The sequence below is a fragment of the Myotis yumanensis genome, unplaced genomic scaffold, assembly GCF_028538775.1.
Source record: "Myotis yumanensis isolate MYYU_CA2020_CCGP unplaced genomic scaffold, mMyoYum1.0.hap1 SCAF_1, whole genome shotgun sequence".
In the NCBI taxonomy this organism is placed as follows: domain Eukaryota; kingdom Metazoa; phylum Chordata; class Mammalia; order Chiroptera; family Vespertilionidae; genus Myotis; species Myotis yumanensis.
Window position 1 is genome coordinate 29,684,438 of NW_027223752.1, and position 23,628 is coordinate 29,708,065.

Genomic DNA, 23,628 nt, shown 5'->3' on the forward strand with positions numbered 1-23,628 from the left:
CTTTTCTGCCACAGCCCCGCTGACATCTGCTGGCAGAGAGTGCAGTTTGGGGGGCTGACAGCAAGGCTGGGAGGGTGCTCGTTCCCCTGGAGCAGAAAGGCAAGCGCCTGGGTATGAGTGAAGCTTCCTAGGGACCAAGCATGCAGTGAGGCAGTCAGGGGAGCCTTCTAGTCCTGTAGTTATAGGCCGAGGTAGACTTCCGGGTTCAAATCCCAGCTCCTCCATTTCCTCTACTGTGCTGTCCAGTGCGGTGGCCCCTGGCCACATGGGGCTACTTAAATTTAATTTAATGTAAAACTCAGTTGCTCAGTCACACAAGCTGCACTTCCAAGTACTCAAAAGTCACAAGCGGCCCAGCCAGTGTGGCTCAGTGTTGAGTGTCAATCTATGAACCAGGAGGTCATGGTTCGATTCCCGGTCAGGGCACATGCCCTGATTGTGGGCTTGATCCCCAGTGTGGGGCCTGCAGGAGGCAGCCAATCAATGATTCTCTCTCATCATGGATGTTTCTATCTCTCTCCCTCTCCCTTCCTCTCTGAAATCAATCCTATATAATAAAACCCTAATATGCAAATCGACCAAACAGTGGAATGACTGGTCGCTATGACTTGCACTGACCATCAGAGGGCAGATGCTCAATGCAGGAGCTGCCCTCTGGTGGTCACTGCGCCCCCACAGGGGGAGCGCCACTCAGCCAGAAGCCAGGCTCATGGCTGGCGAGCGCAGCAGCAGTGGCAGGAGCCTCTCCCACCTCCGCTGCAGGTCGCCGGTAAGGGGCGAGGGGTCCCAGACTGCGAGAGGGCGCAGGCTGCAGGCCGGGCTGAGGGACACCCCCTCACCCCTCCCTCCAGTGCACGAATCTCGTGCACCAGGCCTCTAATATATTTAAAAGTCACAAGCAGCTAGTGGTTAGCAGATTGGATACCACAGACTAGCAAGCATTTCATCAACACAGAAGGTTCCACTGGACAGTACAGATGTAGGTACATGACCTTGGACAAGTTCCTTAACCTCTCTGTGCCTCAGTTTTCTTTTATGAAAAATGGGGTTAATATCAGCCCCAACCCTCTACGGTGGTTGTGAGGATTAGATAACATAAGGCATATAGCACATAACACACAGCACAGGATTAGTGCTCCATAAGTGTCCATTATTGTTGTCTAGGACAAGTGGGGCAGGGTTCAAGTCCCCCCCTCCCCACAGGGAACCCACCTAGCTGGTACCTGTGATACCCAGAGGCTGGGGAGCGATGGCTGCGGCTGGGTCTCACCTGCTCAGCCCTCAAGCTCTGCCTCGCCCAGAAGCAGCAGGCTCCTGGCTCTGTGCCAAGGTCACGGTGTTCCCTCCCCCTCCCCCACCAGGCCTGGGTGCCACTTGTTTCCTGCTGGGGCCGGGCAGGGTTGTGGCAGGGACTGGCGCGGGACGTGTGGCTACACCATCGTGGGTGCCTGGGGGGTTGGCACTGATCGTGACCTGGGCGTGAGGCCTGCCTGGCCAGCCAGGAGGACAGAAGGAGCAGAGAGTGAGGGCTTCCCCTTGCCTTGCCAGTGCCCAGATTCTCAGGGGAGACTTTGCCACCTGGGAGGCACCAGGCATGTTCGCCTGCAGTCCCGGGAAGGAGCGCTCCGCCCCTTTGGCCAGGAGCAGAGATGGAGCCTGGGAACAGCTCTCTTCCTGTTCCCCTCCTTCCTCTCTGCCTGCTCCCTCTCAGCACCTTCACAGCCTCTCGCTCTGCCTGCCCCTTTAGCCTGGGGGCTCCCAGGATCCCCTCCCTCCCGCCTTCTTTACTCTCTCTACTCCTATATTTCTCAGTGTTTAGGTGTCAGAGCACCTGGAAGTCATAAGAAATACCATAAACGATCAATGTAATTAACTCCGAGATCAGAGCTGGGAACAGTTTTATTAGCAGAAGCTATGACGATCGTCTGCATGTGCGAAAGAAAAGGCCTGGCGAAGGGCACGCACGAGCAGAATAAGCTGTCAAGTGAAGTGCGGCGGGCTGTTGCCGCGTTTCCCGTTAATATGCACTCACGGCTTGTTCGTGTGTTTTATCACGTGCTAGCGGACAAGTGGTAGCAAGTACCAAAGGTTAGAGACGGATGGATGGGAGCGTAACTCAACACTGAGACCAGTAGTGCGTTCATGGACACATTTCTCCCTTGAAATTGGGACGTGTTTGCAGAGTTAGTGCCTCAGTCCAACAGTGGAAGGCACGCTGAAGTGCGGTTTGTTCTGCACGTTTTCCCTGAGTGATATCACCCCTCCTTTACTCTGTAACCACCATCTCTGCACTCGACTCTCCCTCCCCCGCCAGCCCCTTCTCTCTCCTGAATGGCTCTTCCTGGGTGTTTCCATCTGCAGATCCATCTTGAGACACTCGACACGCATCATGTCCGAAACGGAGCCATTTCTTGGATCTCTTACATTGGGATCTTGGCATCTGCCCATTTGTCTAAGCCACAGTTGGGAATTCTCTAGGACTTAAATATCCTTTGAATCTATGCTTTCCTCTGGGTACCACCCTTGGTCCTTATAGCCTAGAGCAGAGTCTCCAGTCCTCCCTTATCTGATCCATCCACCACCAGGTAATCTTTCACCAGAGATGGTCATTTTAAAAGGCCCATCCTATCATGTCCTAGACCTTCTTAAAGACCACGAATATCTCACGGCTAATATGTGGCTTCCACTGTGCCCCCATACCTTTGCTGGGATGCTGGTCCCTTTGCCAAGCCTCCATTGAAGCAGACAGAGTAAGAGGGTCTTTGCCATCCCTGGACCTCAGTGCCTACCATGTGAAGGCACTCAACAGGTGCTTCTTGAATGAGTGAAAGAGGCTGGGCTGCTCCAAAGTCTCCAGGGGCCCCCCCTTACCCATTCAGTACACCAGGCAACCCTCCCCCCACATTTCAGGCCCTCCCCCATATGCACCAGACTTATTCTTCTTAACTCCTCAAAGCCTCAATGTCCTCATCTGTAAAACAGTGATAAAGAAATCACAAGTGCTGGGGTGGCTAAAGGATGAACCTCCCTGGTTTGGTAACCTCACTTCTGTACCCGGAAGTTCTGCAACCTTCAGCAAGGCGTAGACAATCCCTCCCCTGTTTTCTTGACTGTAAAATGGGGATAGTGAGTAACTCTTAGGGGTATGGAGAGGCCCACATGAGCTGATGCATGCGATGCGCATTGCTGGCATAGAGGCTGGGACAGAGGCTGGCACAGAGAGAGTATTCATTACACTGTAACACTAGCTTATTCCCCATCCACCCCTTCCCACTGTTACTGCTTCCCAGGGCATCCTTCCAAGGTTGCTTTATGAATATGCAAATACATGCAACAGGTGTCCTTATTTTCTCTCTTTTTACCCAAAAGTTTACATGTTCCACACGGGGAGTCAGCAGATTTTTCTCCATAAAAGGCCAGCTAGTAAATAGTTTAGGCTTTGAACAGCAGATGGTTTCTGCGATTCCTCAGCTCTGCCATCACCGAGGGAAAGCAGCCTCTGACAACGCGTGCGGCTGTGTTCCAATTAACTTTATTTGTGGAAACTGAAGTTTGATTTTCTTTTTTTCCTTTATTTAATTTTTATTTTATTATTTTTTTATTGTTTAAAGTATTACACATAGTAGTACATATATCTCCTTTTTTCCCCTCATTGCCCTTTCCCCAGCCTCTTTAAGTTTGATTTTCATATCACTTTCTCATGTCATGAAATATTCTTCTTCTTCTTTTGATTTTTTTTCAACCATTTAAAAATGTATAAAAATGACTGTTGTTTCACTGTCTGCACAAACACAGTGAGAGGGCCAGATCCGGGGCTGTTCTTCCACTTTTCAAAGCATCTCAGAGACCTTCCCTACGATGTAGAGGGGCTGCTGCTTTCTGTTTTGAAGGCAGATGACTCCATCCTGTGGATGTTTGACCAATCCTAGTTGTTTGACCAATCCCCTAGGGCAGGGCACTTCAGTTGTTTCTATTCTTTACAAAATATTGTTATTACAAAATAGCGCTGTTATGAATAATCTCGCCCATCCACCATTTTTGACATTTACAAGTGTCTTGGGTCAGATTCCCCTGGAGGTGCAGCTGGGAAATGGATTCTAGTGATTTATTGGGGGAGAGCTAAGGGAGGGGGGAAAGCAGAATTGGTAGGTGGAAGTATCACACAATCTCACTCATATGTGGAATCTAATGAACAAAACAAACAGATGAGCAAACTGGATCCAGAGACATAGAAGCATGGAACAGTCTGTCGAATCTCAGAGGGAAGGCATGGGTGGGTGGGTGGGAAGAGATTAACCAAAGAATTTATATGCATATATGCATAACCCATGGACACAGATAATAGTGTGGTGAAGGCCTGGGGCAGGGCTGGGGGTGGGCTAGAAGGGATCAATGGGTGGAGAAAAGGGGGATATCTGTAATACTTTCAACAATAAAGTTAAATTTAAAAAAGAAAGAAAAGAATGGGCAGGTGGGAAGAGCCACGTGAGAATTGGTCCTGGAGAAATCAAGCCAAGGCCTGATTAAGGGTGGAGCATGCAGAGTGGTCCCACCTTGAGGCAAGTGGGTGGGGCTTTTGAGCTTCTGGTTCAAGCAGTCATTGGTTTAGTGATCAGGATAGTGGGCGGAGCCTGTCAAGTGGCTGCCATCAGCCTAGAGCAGGACTCAGAAGAAGCTAATGGGGACCTGGGCTGGGCACCTGCAGCGTCCACCACAGCAGGTTTATCTGCAGCGCAGTCTCAGAGGTGGAACTGGAGGGGCAAAGCATAGGTGCACTGTGCTGTGGGTGGACTTTGCCAAATTGCTGTCCATAGGGCTGTACCAATTTACATCCTTACCAACAACATCTGAGAGTGCCTGTGTCGGCATAATCTATGATCTCATCAAATTAGTTTATTATTAAACTTTGGGATTTTTGCTATTCGGATGGGTTACAGAATGCCATCTCGGAGTAGTTTCCATTTGCACATCTCTTAGAATGAGAAAGATTGAGCATATTTTCATGCGTTTAGGAGAACTTGTATTTTTTTTCTGTGAGCTGTTCATATTCCCTTGCTGATTTTTCCTTTCGGGCTATTTTGGTCTGTCTTTTTTCTTTATATTTAATGGAAATTGGTCTTTTTCTATACATGAGTTGCACATATTTTTCTCATTTTGTCATTTTACTTCGTTTAAGGTGGTTTTGGCCAAACCTAGTGTTTTGATCATAGGGTTGTTTGGACAAGTAGATAATATATTATGTAAAGCACATAGCATGCATCAGGCCACTGCCTGGTAGGCACTGCATAGATGTTATCTCCCTTCCCTCCCCTCTCCTCAATTCTGTGCTTTATCTATCTGTGTTCATTATTCTTCCTTAAATATGGTCCATGCTTCCCACCTCCATGCATTTTCTTATGTTATTTTTCTTACCTGGAATGTCTTGCTCCTCACTTTTGACTGTAAAATTCCTAACCATCTCTTGAATGGGTAGTTCAACTGTCAGTCTCTCTTACCTCTGAATTCCTACACCTCTGTTAGCCATCCTAGTCCACTGTTGATACTCGTTATTTACACATATTTGCCGTGCATTTCCTGAGCTTCAGTTGTCTTATCTATACAATGGAGTTGCTGGGAGAAATAGAGATTTATTTTTATTACAAAAGGATGCATGTTTTCTATAAAATATTTTACGGAAAAAATTCCACAGATATAGAAACATACAAAGTTTAGAACAGTAGTTAGACATACACAGGCACCCTCATTCCCCAGAGGCAGCCACTGTCACAGGTCCTTCCAGACCTTTCCAATGCCTGTGTAAATGGTTTTAGTGGGAGAGAGGAAGTTTTCTTAAAACACAAAACTGGAAGCATACTATCCATATTATTCTGCAACTTACTTTTTTTTATTCAATAAAATAACACGAATAAGATGATGCATTGAATCAGTGCTCAATGAATGGTAGCTACAACCGTCCTATCCACCTTGCAGTGATTTTTTAAATGTTCTTTTGGCAGCAGAGCACTTACCAAGCAAAATCGCATATGAAAGCTCATTTATAAATGAGATAGGGTGGAGCCACCAGTGAGGATGAAGGTGGGGGGGGGCACAGAGCCCCTTACCCATTTGTTTTCCCATTGCTGTTTGAACACCTGAGAGTGTTGGGCAGGGCGTAGGCACATCACACTTAACTAAGTGACATCATTATGGGGATGTACTGTCCAGGCAAGCTGGTGGTTACCCTGCTGGTCTTCAGCTGGCCCTTAAGGGATTTGAGCTCAGGAATCTTGGGGCCATTAGCGTGGAGTTCCAATGAGAGAAACACGTGACAGCATGTTAAGTGAAAAATCTACAGGTGATGATAATAGTTTAAGAACATATACTTGAGCAAGAGTTGAAAAGAAATATGCAAAATTATTTGCTCTCTTGGGGTGGGGGTGATGAATTCATTTTTTTCTCCTTGAATATTGCTGTAATAATATTTTTGCAATAAAACAAATGAAAGGGATATTCTAAGTCCTGCCCCTGAATCAACCTGTGAATGTGTATATGTTGGGCACCCATGCCACAGGTAATATGCTAGAAAGGTTGCATTAAGAAGTAGCAGAGGGCTGGCGTGGCTCAATGGTTGAGCATCAACCTATGAACCAAGAGGTCACGGTTTGATTCCACATCAAGGGCACTTACCTCACTTGCAGGTTGCCCAGTCCTGGTGGGAGTACATGTGGGAGGCAACCAATTGATGTGTCTCTCTCACATTGATGTTTCTCTCTCTCTTTCTCCCCCTCCTCCTTCCCTTCCACTCTCTCTAGAAATCAATGAAAGAAATATCCTCAGGTGAGGATTTAAAAAATAAAAAAAGGAAAGGAAAGGGCAGAGGGCCCTGGCCGGGAGGCTAAGTTTGTTGGAGTGTTGTTCCATACATCAATCCCCAGTCAGGGCATGTAAGGGAGGCAACCGATCGATGTCTCTCTCTCTCTCTGTCTCGCTCTGTCTCTCTCTCTAAGTCAATCAATAAAAACATATCCTTGAGTCAGGGTAAAGAAAAAAAAAAAGAAGTGGCAGCAGGTAGGCCAGGGGTGGGCAAACTTTTTGACTCGAGGGCCACAATGGGTTCTTAAACTGGACCGGAGGGCCGGAACAAAAGCATGGATGGAGTGTTTGTGTGAACTAATATAAATTCAAAGTGTAAACATCATTACATAAAAGGGTATGGTCTTTTTTTTTTTTTTTTTTAGTTTTATTCATTTCAAACGGGCCGGATCCGGCCCGCGGGCTGTAGTTTGCCCACAGCTGGGGTAGGCACAGGACTTGGTTTGGGGGCAGAGGCTGGTCCATAGCGTCTCAAAGACTCAGAATGTTAGAGCTACATGGGACCAGTCTAACACCTTCATTTTGCAGTCAAGGGAACTGAGGCCCAGAGAGGCTAAGTACTTGCCCAGAATGCCCAGCCAAAGCCTGGCTTTTCCACATATGGGTAGGCACTCCCACTGACCTAGCTGGCTGGCCTTAGCGCAGTCCTCTGCCAGGGCACCTTCATTTTCTTGGCAGCCAAAGAGAGAGCACTCTTCTGGTGCAGGTGGGGGTGGGCGTCCTGAGCAGGGGTTGCACGGCGACACTGTTCTTCAGTGCAAACCCCTGCGCCTCGCTTGTCTCCACAGGAGCCTGAGTGAGCTCAGCCAGCCCCGCCCCTCCCAGCAGCGCGTGGGGCTGTCCCGGACCGTCAGACTTTACCCGGCCACCTCAGCCAATGGCCAGCTGACTTCCAATGCCCTGCCCGCGGGACCAGGCCTTGAGCGGAGGGATGGTGCCCAGCAGGCAGCATATCTGGACCACCTGTCATCCCCCTGGGGTAAGGATGCCCTCTCTTGGGGCCCTAGGAGAGCAGGGCATCTCAATCTTTGGTTTTCTTCTCCCCGTCTTGCTTCTCTCCTCCATTCTCACTGAGTTGTCACCTGTCCCTCATCCTCTCAGCCAGTCAACAAACAATTGTCCAGTGCCAGGCCCCGGGGGGTCCCAAACCAGCTGATCGGGGCTTTGTCCCTTTGAGACCCTTAGACTTTGGTTGCTCCATCTCTGCCCCATCTGTCACCTGTCCTGCGTGCACTTCCTTCATGTCCGGCTCTGAACCTCAGCTCCCTGGTCTGGCCCTTCCAACTTATCCTTCCTACAAACCTCCTGGACCAACCCAACCAGTTGCTTCCTTAGCACCTAGGACTGGTCCTCTGCTTCCAGAGGAGACAACCGGCGGCCCCTGTGGATTCACGCGTCCGCACATGCTTGGTCACCGCCCAACAAGCCTTCCCTGTGTGCCTGGACGCCCTCCCGTTCCCCAGAGCAGCGACTCCAACTGCTCCCACTTTCCCAGGTCCCAACCCTTAGGCACCTGGACATGCCTGCGCCTCCAGGAGAGTGCCTGCCTTCCTCCCTTCCTGCCCCGCCACCAGCACAGTGCCCCCTTCACCTCAACCCCTGACCGTGCTGACTTCATTTCTTTTTTGTTCCATTTTGAAAATTGAGGTATAATTCACATAACGTTACATTTTAAAGTGTACACGTCAGTGGCTTTCAGTATCTCCACAATTTGATGCAACTGCCACTGTTAACTAATTCTCAAACATTGTCATCCCTCTACAGAATAACCACCCCAAATCCCTCACAGGCATTAAGCAGTCACTCCCTATTCCCCCGGCCCCCCAGCCCCCGGCCCCACTGGTCTACTTTCTGTCTCTAGAGATTTGCACGTCCTGGACGTTGCATATGAATGGAATTATACGAAATGCGGCCTTTCATGTCTGGCTCTTTCACTTAGTGTAATGTTTTCAAGATGACCTCCTTTCTTGTCATCTTCAAAAGGGGCTGTCCCTCGTCTTGTCTAAGGCACACACGCCTCCTTTCTTTTTTTTTTGTTCTTTTGTTTTTAAAACCTTTATTGTTCAAAGTATTACATATGTTCCCTTCCCCGCCCCCCCCCCCCCCACCATTGACCTCTTCTAGCCCTGCCCACCCCCACCCCAGGCCTTCACCATCCTATTGTCTGTGTCCATGGCTCACACCTCCTTTCTTGAGTGCTGTGGAAAGCCAGGCCGTCACAGGTGCCCCCCTTGCCCCCTCTGTCCTCCCCTTCAGCCTGTACCTCTCCTAGCCTGTACCTTTCCTGGCAGCTTATACACACAGATTTATTTCTCCACTGTTCTCTGGCTTCCTCTCCCTCCTCTCCCATCAGTCAAGCTTCTTGAACCGGTGACCACATAGACTTCACACTTTCCCTCCTCAACCCCTCTGCCTTGCCGCTTCCCTCTCTGGGCTCCCCACACCAAATGAGCCCCCCTCCTGTGAATGTCCACTGCTACCACCCCTAACTGAAGCAACCTCAGCTCACACCGCTGCGTGACGTCCCCCCCCCCCCCCCCCCCGCCCCGGTCACCTGCCTCCCCTCCACCTGCACACCAGCTGGGACGACATTCGTCCCCCACATTTCCTCTTCCATCTCTTACTGGAATTTTCAGTGACTTCCTACTACCCACCAAATAAAGTACCAATCCTTGTTCTGGCAACCAGTCTCCCCCCCGCCCCCCACCTCCCCCAAACCTGTCTCTAATCGTTCTTTCAGGCTTTATCTTCCTCCACTTCTCCTAGAAAACTGCACTCCGGCGGGTCTGAGCTACATTCTGTTCTCTGCCCTTTGCTTCAAAGCCCAGCAGCACCACTTGCAACCCAACCTTCTCCAAGCCTGCTTCCTTCCCTGGGAATTGGAAATATTAGCTTGGATGTAGGAACACGGCCAATATTCAACCATGTTAACCTACAAAGTGGCATCTTCTAATGGTTCAACCTAAAATAAGACTCAAGAGCATTGAGAGTAAAGTGCATAAAGCACCAGCTTATTGGCTGCACATTGACGTCCCTCAATGAATGCTGGTCTGGGGGCTTCTCACAGGTGTCACCCTGCCCCAACAATGGGGCCTTGTATCCAGTGGGTACTGAGCAAATGCCCTTGGGATGGACTCACCCCTGGTCCTGGGGCCTTTCCAACCAGCCTCTGGAGGTCACAGCTGTGCCTCTCAGCCCTGCCCCCTGGACCCAAGCCCTCTCTCTGCAGGGCTGAACCTCACGGAAAAAATCAAGAAGATCAAGATCATCTTCACTCCTACCATCTGCAAGCAGACCTGTGCCTATGGGCACTGTGCCAACAGCTGCGAGCGTGGCGACACCACCACCCTGTACAGCCAGGGCGGTCACGGGCATGACCCCAAGTCTGGCTTCCGCATCTGTGAGTCCCTTCTGCCCTTAGACGACAGTTCCTGGCTGGCCCTGTCTCCCAGGTTATTGGGGGGTCGAAAAAAGGCATGAAGGGGCGCTTTAAAAGGGCCAGGGCTGGTTCTTATCTCCCCTTCTTCACCCCCGGGCCTCCTGGAAAGTCCCTGCATTCCAGGCGACGCTGTGCCGATTTGGAGCACGACTGCGCCCTGCTTCTGTTGTCACCCACTGCGGCAGGGGGGGGCGGGGGGGGGGGGTGCTGCTGCTCTGTTCTTCCACCGCCGGTCACCTTGAGGTCCATGTTGTAGATTTCTGCCAGATCCCCTGCCTGAATGGAGGCCGCTGCATCGGCAGGGACGAGTGCTGGTGCCCCTCCAACTCCACCGGGAAGTTCTGTCACTTGCCCGTCCCAAAGCTGGACAGGGAGCTGGTGGAGAGGGGCTCCCACCACAGGGCCCTGCTGGAGGGCCCCTTGAGGCAGTCCACCTTCACCTTGCCGCTCTCCAACCAGCTGGGTGAGTGCGGGGCTGGGGTGTGGGGTTGGGCGCACTGGGTTCCCCTGGAGGGTGGGTGTGGGCATTGTGGCGGAGGGGACAGGCCTCCAGGCCTTTCTTCATAGTCAAACCTCCCTCCTTCTCCTCCGCCCTCAGGCCTCAGTCTTATTCCCTAAACTGCTCTTTGCCCTCCCATCTGAATTCAGCAATGTAGTTGCCCTTACCCCATACTGGGTGCTATGCATGAGACAAAAGAGTATGAGGTCAAGGTCCTGCCTTCAAGGAACCCATGCACCTGGATAACAGAGGAGGATGGACAGGAGAGAGAGGGCATTATAGAACACTTCATTTCCCCTGCCTTCCATTACTAGGTGCCAAACTAAGGTACAAAAATATAGGAGGTCAGGGATGGAGAGCCCCCTAAGCCCAGGATGTTCAGGGAAGGCTGCATGGAGGAGGTGGACTTCGATTAGGCCTTAAACAATGGGTACCTTTGGTTACGCAGAGAGGAGGGGAGGGGTCCCTCTGTGGAGGGACTGGCATGAGCGAAGGCACGGAGGTGGGACCACGCGGGCTCAGTGGGCTGGAGCTCAGGGGTGCACAGGATCATGGGGAAGGTGGAGTCAGGAAGGTAGCTTAGACGTTGATAACCAAGGTCCTTCATGGAAAGGCAAGGCGTGAAGGAGTTTGTCCTTCATCCTGCCCTGCCTCACTGGGGAATTGTGCTGAGGTTTGAGTAGAGATTAAAGAAATGAGGGAGGATTGGGGGGCCTCTCACGGCCAGGGGCCCGCCTGGCCCCGGGCTAGAGGACACTCTTCAGAGGGTGGGGCCCTGTTTCCCCGACTCTGACCCCAGCCCCTGTGCCCAGCCTCTGTGAATCCCTCCTTGGTGAAGGTGCACATTCACCACCCGCCCGAGGCCTCCGTGCAGGTGCACCAGGTGGCGCGGGTGCGGGGCGAGGCCGAGGAGGCCCCGGAGGAGAACAGCGTGGAGACCAGACCTGTGCCCCGGCTCCCTGCCAGCCCTGGCCACGGCCACTGGGACAGCAACAGCATCCCCACTCGGCATGGAGAGGCCCCTCGGCCACTGCCCCCGGCGGCACCTAGGCCCCAGGGGCTGCTGGGCCGGTGTTACCTGAGCAGCGTGAACGGCCAGGTGAGAAAGCCCTGGAAGCTTCCAGAACAGTGGTTGCCCCCGCCCCCACTCTGCTCCTTCTCCTTCTCTCTCCTCCTCATTCTTATGGAACAAAAGTGTCCACAGGGTCTCCCATTCCCCACGTGAGAAAACTAGGCCTACAATTGCTGAGCGCAGACAGCTGGCCTCCTACCTGGGCTCCACTAGGCACCTGTCAGTGCACGCAGAGCAGGGCACCAGTGTCCTCGGGCCCCGTAAATCCTGGGCTCTCCTGGAGCTGAGCCCAGGGTCTCCTGGTGCAAGGACAGTGGGGCCATTGAATCTGGTATTCAGCTGAGAGTGGGGTCACAGAAATGAGGAATTAGCAAATGCAGGTTAAACCTCAAAGCCTTGGGGGTACAATGATGAGAGACACCTCACACCCATCTGGAAGTGACCACAGTCAGTGATGGAAAATCCGAGGAGCTTTTCTGAGCCCAGGCACCTAAGTACAGGAGCTAAGCCAGGCCCAGGAAGGTTTTTCTTGGGATTGCAGTTTGGTGTTTCCAGAAATCCCTCCTGATTTTAGGGGACTGGAGGAGGCCGGCAGTAACCAAGGAATGAATAGGGACTCTGAGTCCCCAGCCCTCCCTGGCCCCTCAGCTTGTGGTGTCCCTGAGCCTGGGCCATCCCCGTGGGGAAGGTTGGCACAGTGGGTGACCATGAGTTGGACAGAGGAAAGCCATCCTTTGGGGTCCCCCATCTAAGGGCTGAGGCATGGAGGGAGGCCATTTGCAGACCTCACAGAGAAGAGCTTATCCTGCCTGGGGTGTGTCCACCCCTCAAGTTTAGGGTCTGCTGAGTGGACTGCAGGTTTGTCAGCTTCTGTTTGGAACCTCAGTTGACTCTCTCCTACCCTCCCTGGGGTGGGGGTACCCTCCGGCAAGGTGTGGGGGGAGGGAGCACTTGTCTCAGGCTTCCCTGGGACATCTCTGTGCACATGGGGAGGGAAGAGGTGACGCGTGCCATGGCCTTTTTTCCAGTGTGCCAACCCCCTGCTGGAGCTGACTACCCAAGAGGACTGCTGTGGCAGTGTGGGGGCCTTCTGGGGGGTGACCCTGTGTGCCCCCTGCCCGCCCAGACCAGGTGAGTGCTGGGTGCCAGGGTCCAGGGTTGTGTGGGAAGCTCTCCAGGTCCTGGCCTCTGCTTTACCCGCCCTCCTCTCCTACCTGGGTCTCAGAAGCCAGGCGGGTAGAACACACGGATAGACCAGGCAGCCTTTCCAGATCTGCTTCGAAGCTGCCTCTGGCTGGTGGCCGAGGTTGTTGAGGGCTCAGACAGCTCAGCCCCTCTGCCCAGGGCAGCCTGGCCTGCCTGCTCCATCTGAGTGTCTGGGAAGGTTCCTCCCTCTTGCCAGTGTTCTTGCTCGGATTTTAGGGGTCCCATCCCATGCTGGGCCCTCTTCTACCCTTGCACCCCTTTCCATATACCTCCTGCCCAGATACCAGGGGCCCAGAGGTCTTGATTTGGTGACTTAGTGTCTCCCTCGTTCTCTCCCTGGAGGGGCCCCCAGGCCTTCTCTCACCTCCTGTTTTCTGCCTCCAGTCTTTGAATCAGGAATTGGGTGTGTGTCCCAGAATGTCTTCAGCCTTGGGTATGGAAAATCCAGTTCCCTGCCCTCTTTGGGATAGTGGAAAAACCTAACATATTTTTATGCATTTATTCATTCATTCACTCACTCACTCAGCAAATACTCGCTGGGTACCCCTTGCGTGCCAAGCTCTGAGAATTCAGGAGTGAGCAAAACGCTGCTCTCACGGGCATTGATCTTGCCATCGGGAGGCTGTGTCACGGTGCCTGTGCCTTGAGCATGGCTTCTGCCCGCGCAGCCTGTCTGCCCCTCCAGGCCTCCCTCCTGGGCCTGGTCCCGGTCCTGTCAGCAATCGACTCAGTGAGTTGGCTTTGTGGGGGGCCTGGACTGGAGCCCAAAGGTGGGAGGGGCAGGGCTGTCCTTAACTTCAGACCCGGCTTTGGAGCAGTGACCATATTTTCCTAACTAAAAATAAGCGTGACGGTTTCACCGGGTAATAGACTTTTTGGTGAAGCACCAAAAGGTTGTATCCAGCTCCCAGGCTTGAACACCCAGCACATACCTGGTGTCAGTCCCAGCTCTGCCTGCCGACCTCTCTCTGCTCTGTCTCTGATCTACAAAGGCAGGCAGACGTCACAGTGCCAGCCTCGCAGGGCTGCCGTGGAGAGTATATGAGATGATGCCTGTGCTTAGTGTTCGGTCCATAAATGGAAGCTGTTAATAGTATTATTAGAAAGATCTCTCCAAAAAGGGAAAAGGGAATGGACCCACTGCCTCACCGGGAAGAGGGCCGCCAGGCTACTCAGCATCTCCCCCTGCAGGCCAACGATGTTTCTGCCGCTTTTCTTTTTTCCCTTGTTTTCCCTTTTTCCTTCTGGTCCAGCTGACCCTTGAGATGTCCATATCCCACATTCCACTCAGTCAACAATTGGTCAGTTTACAGTGTGCCCTTTAAAGTGTGACCGTGGAGAATTCCACAAAAGCAGTGCCCATCCTGTCTCTCAGCCTACAGTCGAGTGGGGGAGGGGAGGAGGGGAGAAGGGGGGCGAAGACAGGTAGTGGGCATCAGAAAGAGAGAAAGAGTGCTAGTGCAGAGACTAGGCAGTGCCAGATGCAGTGGGAACGGACAGCAGAACCAGAGCCTGGTAGGTCCTGCAGCACCTTTGTGCAAATTAGAGAAAGGTCCGCCTTCCGTTGGTCCAAAACAGTCTGTATAAGCATACAGATCTAGGAAGCCAATGATCCCTTTAATGTGGTGTTTTGTGCAGAGCACAGCCTGCACATCTGTACACTGTGGGTGTAGGAAGTCTTAGCTCAAACTGGGAAAGTGAATCAGGGAAAGCTTCTGAGAGGAGGTGACGTTCAGGATGAGATCCGAAGGTTTATCAGAGTAACCCAGTCAGAGACATGGGGGACTGCTTACCGAGCTGAGGAAATCGCATATGCAGGTGAGACCAAGAGAGTGAGCAACATTTCCTGGAGCGCAGCACACCCAAGGCTGAGCCTCCCCCCCCAACCCCGCTTCCTGTCCCAGGTACCACACCCCCCAACCCCCACTGTGTTCAGCACACTCAGCAAGCTGGGCACCAGGGTGCAGGCCCTGGAATGGCAAGCATTCTAGCATACCAAAGAACATAATAACAAAGACCAGGGCAATGCAAGCATTTAAAACACATTGAAGTGCAGCTGGGCATTGTATAGAGAAGGGGCAAGAGCAGGGAGCCTTGTTTGTGTTGACAGAGTGCCACGCACCTAGCTCCGTGCCCAAGCCTGGGGCCAGGCTGGGGATGTTTCTTTAAGGAGGCATGACAAGCAAGCAAGCTACTGTGCAAGAGGGGGAGGAAGGAAGGCCAGGGGCCGGGGTGGGATTGGGTATAGTGGGCAAAACTTGTGGGTTCTAGAACATTCTCAGCCCTGGTGGCTTTGCCCCTCTGAGCCTCTATTTCTCTGATAAAAGAAGGCTTTGCATCTCAGGGAAGGACTTTGTCATCCTCAGTGAGGCAGTCTAGCAGGATCAGGGGTCGGGGAGTGATACAGCCTGCAGCCAGGGAGCCGTGTGACTTTGTTGCTTCCCCTAAATCACCTGGCTTCTGAGGCTCTGTGCTGGACTGTGGGAAGGTCCCTGCAGAATTCTATTTCTTCTTCTTCTTTTTTTTAAGGAACTTCCGTAGTAATGTAGCTGTCTGTATTAGAAGTAGAGATCAGGAAGCATTTGAGATCTTGCTTCCCAGCAACTGTCGTCAGTTTGGCTCAAATACAATCTTATGAAAATTCAAAAAAAAATAAAAAGTAAAAGTAAAGATCAGAGTAGCATAGTGGGAAATAGAAGAGTGGGGCGAATTTAAGAAACACTTAAGAATTAAAATCAATGCCCAACCAGCATGGCTCAGTGGTTGAGCATCAACCTATGAACCAGGAGGTCACGGTTTGATTCCCGGTCAGGGCTCATGCCTGTGTTGCAGGTTCGATCCCTAGTATGAGAGCTGTACAGGAGGCAGCCGATCAATGATTCTCTCTCATCATTGATGTCAGCATGCTGCTATTTCTAACACAGAAAAAGGACTGCCTTCAAGTCTCAGTTACATGGCACAGACAAATCCCCTTTCTTCCAGAAAAATTCCCCAGGGCCCTCTTGCTCAGGGGGATGACTCAGTGGATCCAGGCTAGCCTATGGTCCCCCTTCTCCCTTCACTGAGTGACAGATGCAGCTGACCCTCGTGACCCCACGGGAGTTATCAAAGGTCCCCACTCAGAGCTTCCAAAGTACCCCCGCCAGGGCCTGGAGAGCATCTGGCCCTTAAGAGCCATTTTGATTGAAGCCACAGTTTTGAGTTTTCATCTAAGACAGACATCTGGGTTGACTGAAAAGCTGGCCGCTGCCCCATCTGTCTTGGCACTGGCTGTGTCCACCCCACGGCCCCTCTGCTGGGGCAGCAGGGCTGGCTCCCAGCGCAAGGTTTGCATTGGTGGCTCCAGCTGTTGGCCACGAGATCGCCTTTCCATCTGCTTGGCACGGGATGAGTTCCCCTCGGAACCCGGGCCCCTCCCTGCATCTCTGGGGAGAGCTGGCTCTTGCTCTGTCCCTTCAAAGAATCCTGCAGCTTTCTCTCTTCCGAACAACCACCACCACCCTTTTCGGAACGCTCACCCTACGCGGGGCTCAACACCGGCATGATCTCATCGAATTGTTACAACCACCTGCAAGCTAAGGCTCTGTATCCCATCTGGCAGGTGAGGGAATGAAGTTCAGAGAAGGCTAGGGAACTTGTCCAAGGTCAGGCAGTCAGGACAAGTGCAGCGAGGGTTCAAACACCACAGCGTGCCTGATTCTCAGCCGACCAAGGTCTTCTGGGGAGGCCCGGGCCTGCCTAAAGACAACAAAAATCAGGACCCCAAACCATCCTTTCACAGACAGGAGGGTGCACCCCGGGATTGGTTCATGACTCATGTGCACATGAAGGACAACGTCCCTCAAGAAGACTGGGGTTGGATAGACAGGCTGGGCAGCAGCCTGCAGCCCAGGCCTAAGCGTTAACTCAGACGCATGGAGAATTGTCACAGGGGGAAGTGAGGGGGCTTGTTCCATGCGGCTCAGGAGGGCAAAGGCTGACGCATGGATGTTTCTGGTAAGCAGAGCTCAACTCCAAACGGAGCGCAAGCAGCAGCGTATGAAAAACTGCAACTGGGACTTCTGGTCCAGACAGTGGAGCAGGTAAACGCTGTGCTCGCCTCCGCCCACGACCACATCAAAATTACAACTAAACCCCAGAACAACCACTTGCAGAACCATCTGAAGACGAGCCAAATGGAACTCCTAGAACTGAGGGGATAAAGAAGAAGCCACATGGAGATGGGATTTTTTTTAAAAAAAAAAACTACAACTGCCCAGCAATATCATGGGGTGTGCCCAGAAGTCCTGAGCTCCCCGCCATGAGAAGTGTGCTTACCTTAGTAAGGCTTGTAGGAGTTGGGAAGGAGATTGATTTTTGAGAGAATGGAGGTATATATATATATATATGAAAATTTCTTTGAAACACTCAATATAAAGAAAGCTTGGGTTTGGCTTGGTTTTGTCAGGGCCCTTGCCCACGAGGAGTGTGCCAGGCACCGTCTGTGATGCCAGCCCCGTGGGGGTGGACGCGTGAGGGTGGTTTGGGCATGACGCCGGGTTGGAGCAGAGAAACATGGGGCCGGTCACAGCAGCAATGTCATTATCGTCACCGTCATCGTTATTCGGAGCATCTCCTAAGGGCCAGGCTCCATGCTAAGTGCTTCCTCGTTTTGTTGTTCTAACAATATCTCTAGGAGTCTCCGGTGTCACTATCTTCATTTTACAAATGAGTAAATCGAGCCTGAAACCTCAGGTCTCTAGCAGCCCAGACCTCTGCTTCTAACGTTACGCTCTCTAATCTGCCTCTGTCTGTGCTGCTTCTTGTGTTCTTAGCATTTGCTTAACTAGAGGACTGAGCTTACTCAGTCGACGTGGCTCAGTGGCTGGGCATCGACCTATAAACCAGGAGGTCACAGTTCAATCCCTGGTCAGGGCACATGCTGGGGTGCGGGCTTGATCCCCAGTAGGGGGTGTGCAGGAGGCAGCGGATCAATGACTCTCTCTCATCTTTGATGTTTCTATCTCTCTCTCTCCCTCTCCCTTCTTCTCTGAAATCAATAAAAAATATATTAACAACATCCAGTTAGAGTACCCAGCTTGGGGAACAGCTGTGCTGGGGTGGCGTTCCTCTTCTCTGGGACTCTGGATGAGATGCCCAGTTTCCTGCCCTTTGAAAATGGGTTTTTCAGAATTTCAGTTGTTGGGCTGAAAAACAACAACTGTTTCTTTGGCGTGGGGATTTTCTGAGAGCTTCTCCGAGGAGCTTGGCGCATCCTGGGAACGAAGCCTGGGATCATGTTAGCACCTCCCTGCACAAGCGGGAGTGGTCCTGACACGTGGCGTCTCTGGCCTGGAGCTCCAGGAAGGGAAGGGGTAGGGTTCTGACCAGACCTCGCTCTACCTCCCGGCATGTGGTGACTCAGATGCCCACTTTGGCTCCAGTGCCACCCGAGGACGTGGTCAGAGCCCATCTTTGGGCAGAAGTTCTATAATGATTGGGAGGGTCCATTAGGACTTCACCGAGGAGGAAAATCTGGAACAATGAACATTATGATAATTACCAGCATGTGACAAGAATCGTGCTCAGAGTTTTACATCCTTGCTCAGTGTTCACCCCCACCCGAACCCCTCCCCCACCCCAGCCAAAGGAAGGAATTTTCATCCCCATTTGACTGATAAGAAAGTTAAGGCTCAGAGACGTTGAGTAATTTGCCCAAGTCTCTAAAGCCAGTGATGGGCAGCAGGCTAGCTTGCTATCCTTCAGGTTGTGTGGAAGGAAGGGAAGGGATGAGGGAGGAGGAAGGGACGGAGGGAGGGAGGGAGGCAGGGAGGGATTCTTGGGAAGCACTTACAGGCTGTGGCAGGCAGGGTGCTAGTTCAGTTGCCATTGATTGTTTCAGTCAAGTTAATCCTCACAACAACCCAAGAACTGAGTGTCTGTCCACACTTCTACAGATGAGAAAGATTAAGACGGAAAGAGGAGAAGCAGTGTGCCTCCGGCCACATGGCTCTTCAGACTGGAGCCAGGAGTTGACTGCGGGCCCGGCTGCCCCACCCTCTTTCACCCACTCGGGGCCGTGGAAGTTTCTCTCCAGCTTACCTGTCCGAGGTTTACAAATTGGGGGTTTCAGCTCCAGCCTGATCACGTGCCCTTACACATCGAGCTCAGCCTCATCTGCCTCATCTGCCTCATCTGGCGTGTGTGTGTGTGTGTGTGTGTGTGTGTGTGTGTATGTGTGTTCTCTGGGCAGAGGGGTGTATGGCAGGCCATCTGTCATGACAGCTGAGATCGGCACGGCTGGTAAACTACCCCGTGGCCAGACTTGTGTCTCCACCTCCTCCTCCCTGAGCGCTGTCATGGGGTCAGGGCCAAAACTGTCGCCAGCCATTGGTGTGCTCTTGCTGAGGCCTTCCTGGGACTCCCAGCAGCCAAGGGGAGAATTCTCAGGGCAGGGGCAGGCTGCAGCCAGCGGCCCTCTGCTTCCTTCCAGGCATGTACCCAGGCCAAGGTGTGGCAGTGAATGGACAGGGCCCGGGTCAGAGGCCGGAAGACCTGAGTTCCAGGCCCACATGTCCTGGTCTCCTCACATATGTTTGCCCTACATGATCCCGGGCATTGTGTGACGTTCAGACTCCTTGGAGTTCAGGGTGATCGCAGCCGACCCCTCAGGAGCTGCTTTGGCCTCCTTGGGTCTAAGAGTCCCAAATGCAAGGTCACCTGCAGCTTCCAAGTGTCTCTGTGGAAATCACGGGTTAGCAGGCACTCTCTCTCTCTCTCTCTGTCCAGATCTCACAAATCCCTCTCTGTACTCTCTGATCCTTGAGCTGAGAGGCCATGAGGCAGCACAGGTTCTTCACCATTCCTTTATTGATCCTGCATAGCCCTTTGGTGATATACATTGTGGAGCATTTGCCCAGCATCTAATTAGTTCCTCTGACCTCCTCCTTTTTGATCCCTTGTAAAAAAAAAAAAAAAGGAGGGGAGAAGGGGTAAAGGAAGAGGGAGGGTTCCCAGAAAGGGTGATCCCTTCCTGCTAGGAGGCATCTTCCTGTGACCTCCAGACCCCAGGATTCTCAGCTTAGGCACCTCCTAAGGCTTGCCATGAAGTCAATCATTTATTTTATTTGGAGGCAGTAGAGAGGAATGGTTCAGAATTTATCCTCTGGAGGCAGATGCCAGGGATCATAATCCCAGCTCCAGCCACCTGCTGGGTGACCCAGGGCATGTTTCCTAACCCCTCTGTGCCTCAGTTTGCTCATCTGTAAAATGGGGATAATGATAGTAAGGACCTCCAGAGCTGTTATGAGGATTAAATAAGTTAATATGTGAACAGCCTTCATTACAGGGCCTGGCCCCTAATGGGCACTGTTTTGGTGTTTGCTAAGATTATTCATTCCACGTTGATTGAGTGCCATGCTGTCCCATCTGCTGTGCTCGGCTCCAGAGACATAGCAACAACGAAGAAGATAAGGACCTTGTCCTCACGGATCTTACGCTTTATGGGGGGAGATAGGCAAGCAAACAGCCTATCATGTTAAATCTATGACAAGGGAAGGCCTGTGTGTGTTGGGAGCACTTGAGAGGCGTGCCTGGGGCGGGTGCCGGGGTGGGTGTCCGGGGTGGTGATACCTGCCCTCCCTGCTCACTATGAGTCACACAGCTCAAGCGCTTTAGGCTGAGCCTAGCCCCCACGGTGGAGCAACATGCAAACCCTGAGCAAGACCTCCCACAGCAGGCACAAATATTACAACTTATATCCACATCCTTTTTATCTTAAAGAACGAAGCTTTACTCATTTATGTCCTCACTTGATCCGTATATCAGATGGTTAGCGGTCATGTTTGGCACACACAGTGCAGGGACGAGTGGGGTCCCCAGAAAGGGTGGTGCACTCGTGTTTGCCTGGCATAGCACAACACACAACATACAGCAATGCTCGGCTCACGGGTGTTCTATTATGTCGTCTAGTTTTAACCAGCAACCCTCCCCAAGTGGAGCCCGGGCTCCAAATGATGAAGAAGGCCATGGCGCTTTAGTTATATACATTGTTCTTCTGACCTTGCCTTGAGTGTATAATGTGCCCAGAGATAGCAGCTAATGACAGGAGTCAAACTGTCTTGATTACAAAAACGAGCCATTCAAACTTTGCTGTACAGGTATACCCGTCTCTTGGTATTTGCAAGGATCTATTTCCATAATAAAATATATAAAAAACTATCTTTTTTTAAATCCTCACCAGAGAATATGTCTACTGATTTTTGAGAGAGAGAGAGAGAGAGAGAGAGAGAGAGAGAGAGAAGAGAAGAGAGAAACATAGATTGGTTGCCTCTGGTATGTACCCCAACTGAGGATTGAACCCACACCTGGGTATGTGCCCTGACCGGGAATTGAACCCACAACCTTTTGGTACATGGGATGACACTCCAACCAACAGAGCCACCCGGCCAGGGCAAGAACTATCCTTTTGTAAGCCATTAAAGAAAGGATGTACCAGAGGACATATAATCTCAACAGTAAGTGACTTCTTGAATAAAAATGAGCTTTACTAAACAGCTCTGGAAGTTTAGCCACTGCTGTTGTGACTAGTAAGGTGACAGCGATGGAGAGGACTGGATGTAAAATTCCTCCACGGCAGACTTCATGGGCCAGCTATTGCTGCAAACGAGTCAAAGCCAGGAGACAAATTGCTCTGGGAAGTCATCACGCAGTCAGCTTTACAAAACAAGACCTTCGAAGTCCGATGGTATCTTTATGGAACTTTGTGTTGGAATAGTGTCTGTGAAAATCCCTCGAGCCCTTTGAGAACTGCTGGCTATGTCTTTCTTGGCAGAGGAAGTGTCAGGCTTAAAGATGAACTACTCTTTGTTAAAAAAAAAAAACACAAAAATATGGATATTCTATATTTGCTGCCTTTTTCTGTGATGACAGATGGCTGTCGGTAGTATGCTCCCTGCTAGAGCTTTTCAGCAATGTCGACATACTAGTCTGTCCCTCCAAAGTAATGGAGACTTTTCCCTGTGTGTGTTTTTTTAATTAAAAAGTTTTAAATTTCTCTATAAAGTAAAAGGGAATGTTGTGAAATCAAGGCAGGAGATGTACCAACACCGAAACACTGCGAATTATTTCCTTATTATGGGATGCTGTAAACCATCTCCATTTGCACACTTGAAAAACTTGAAAGCTGGAATTTTCTAACTTAGAATTTAATTTGTAAGAACAAGTAACTGACCTCCCTATGGGCAGATGGAATTTTACTAGCCAGATTTCAACAGCATCGCATGATTGGTAAATGTGAGTGAGAAATAAATGTCATGGTTTTATAAGTGCAGTCACTAATGAGTTTCTTCCCTCTTGATCTAGGATACTTTGTCAGCTAAACCAAGTATCAAAATAGACCGATCTTAGCCGGGGTGTGAATTGTATCCAGATGTTTAAAAAATAGTGAAACAGCCCTGGCTGGTGTGGCTCGGTTGGTTGGGTGTTGTCCCGTGCACTGAAAGGTCGTTGGTTTGATTCCCGGGCAGGGTACATGCCTGGATTTTGGATTTGTTCCCTGGTAGGGGGCATGCAGGAGGCAGCTGATCAATGTTTCTCTCTCACATCGATGTTTCTCTCTCTCTCTCTCTCTCTCTCTCTCTCTCCTCCCTCTTCCTACTTCTCTCTCTAAAAATCAATAAAAAATATTTTTTAAAAAACACCAGTAAAACAACTATAATTATGTAAGATGTACTCATTAGGAGAAACTGGGTGATGGATCCTCAGGGACTATTTTTTTTGCAACTTCCTGCAAACCTAGAATTACTTCAAAACTAAAAGTTTTAAAAAAAGTGATAAAAGTGTTCAATTATATGTGATATTGTATTACACTGATAGAGTAATATATATGATCTGTAATATAATCATATGCAAAATATATAGTGACTTAGTATCACTTTTATGAAGAGCAAGGTGGACAGAGAGTAGCCTGGTGGGAGCCAGGGCAGGGATTTCAGCTAAGGAGACACAGCTGGACACCCAGACTGCACCCCACCTCCCAGCGTGGGTGACAAAGGAACCCAAGGGCCCTCACTGAGACCTGTCTGAACCTTCCCTCCTCAGCCTCTCCAGTGATTGAAAATGGCCAGCTGGAGTGTCCCCAGGGGTACAAGAGACTAAACCTCACTCACTGCCAAGGTAAGGATGACCAGGGCCACAGCTGGGCTCGGGGAAGGGAAGTGATGGAGGCCTGAGGATGCAGGAACACCTCTACCCACCTGCATCGTCGGTGGACGCTGCCTGCGTGGTCTCCCTCAGGGAACTCTAGACCCCAGCGTGGGGAAGCTTTGGGGTTTGCTAGTTCCAGAGGCCTAAGGAAGTCGGGGGATGGGATAGGTCACCCTGAGAAAGGACCTGCAGCCAAGCCCATCCCTCCCTCCCCATCTCTACCCACCCTCTCCCGGACCTGGGCCAGGTGCCTCTATGGAATGTGTGATGCCATATCTGAGGGTGCCACCCCACGTCCCCAACATCCACTCGCCTCTCGGGCTGACCTCCCTGGATGGGAAGACTTTGGACTCCAGGGTGGGAGACCAGGTCCGC

The 23,628-nt window shown here is 51.3% G+C and overlaps 1 protein-coding gene across 1 annotated transcript in view; it reads left to right on the plus strand.

The window, feature by feature from the left end:
• Positions 1-23,628, plus strand: part of LTBP2 (latent transforming growth factor beta binding protein 2) — a 93,343-nt gene that overhangs the window by 34,666 nt on the left and 35,049 nt on the right. The window contains exons 4-9 of the mRNA XM_070416659.1: positions 7,641-7,831; positions 10,082-10,252; positions 10,548-10,754; positions 11,603-11,889; positions 12,891-12,993; positions 23,149-23,223. Of these exons, the coding sequence (XP_070272760.1) occupies positions 7,641-7,831; positions 10,082-10,252; positions 10,548-10,754; positions 11,603-11,889; positions 12,891-12,993; positions 23,149-23,223 (1,034 nt within the window). The remainder of the gene's footprint in view (positions 1-7,640; positions 7,832-10,081; positions 10,253-10,547; positions 10,755-11,602; positions 11,890-12,890; positions 12,994-23,148; positions 23,224-23,628) is intronic.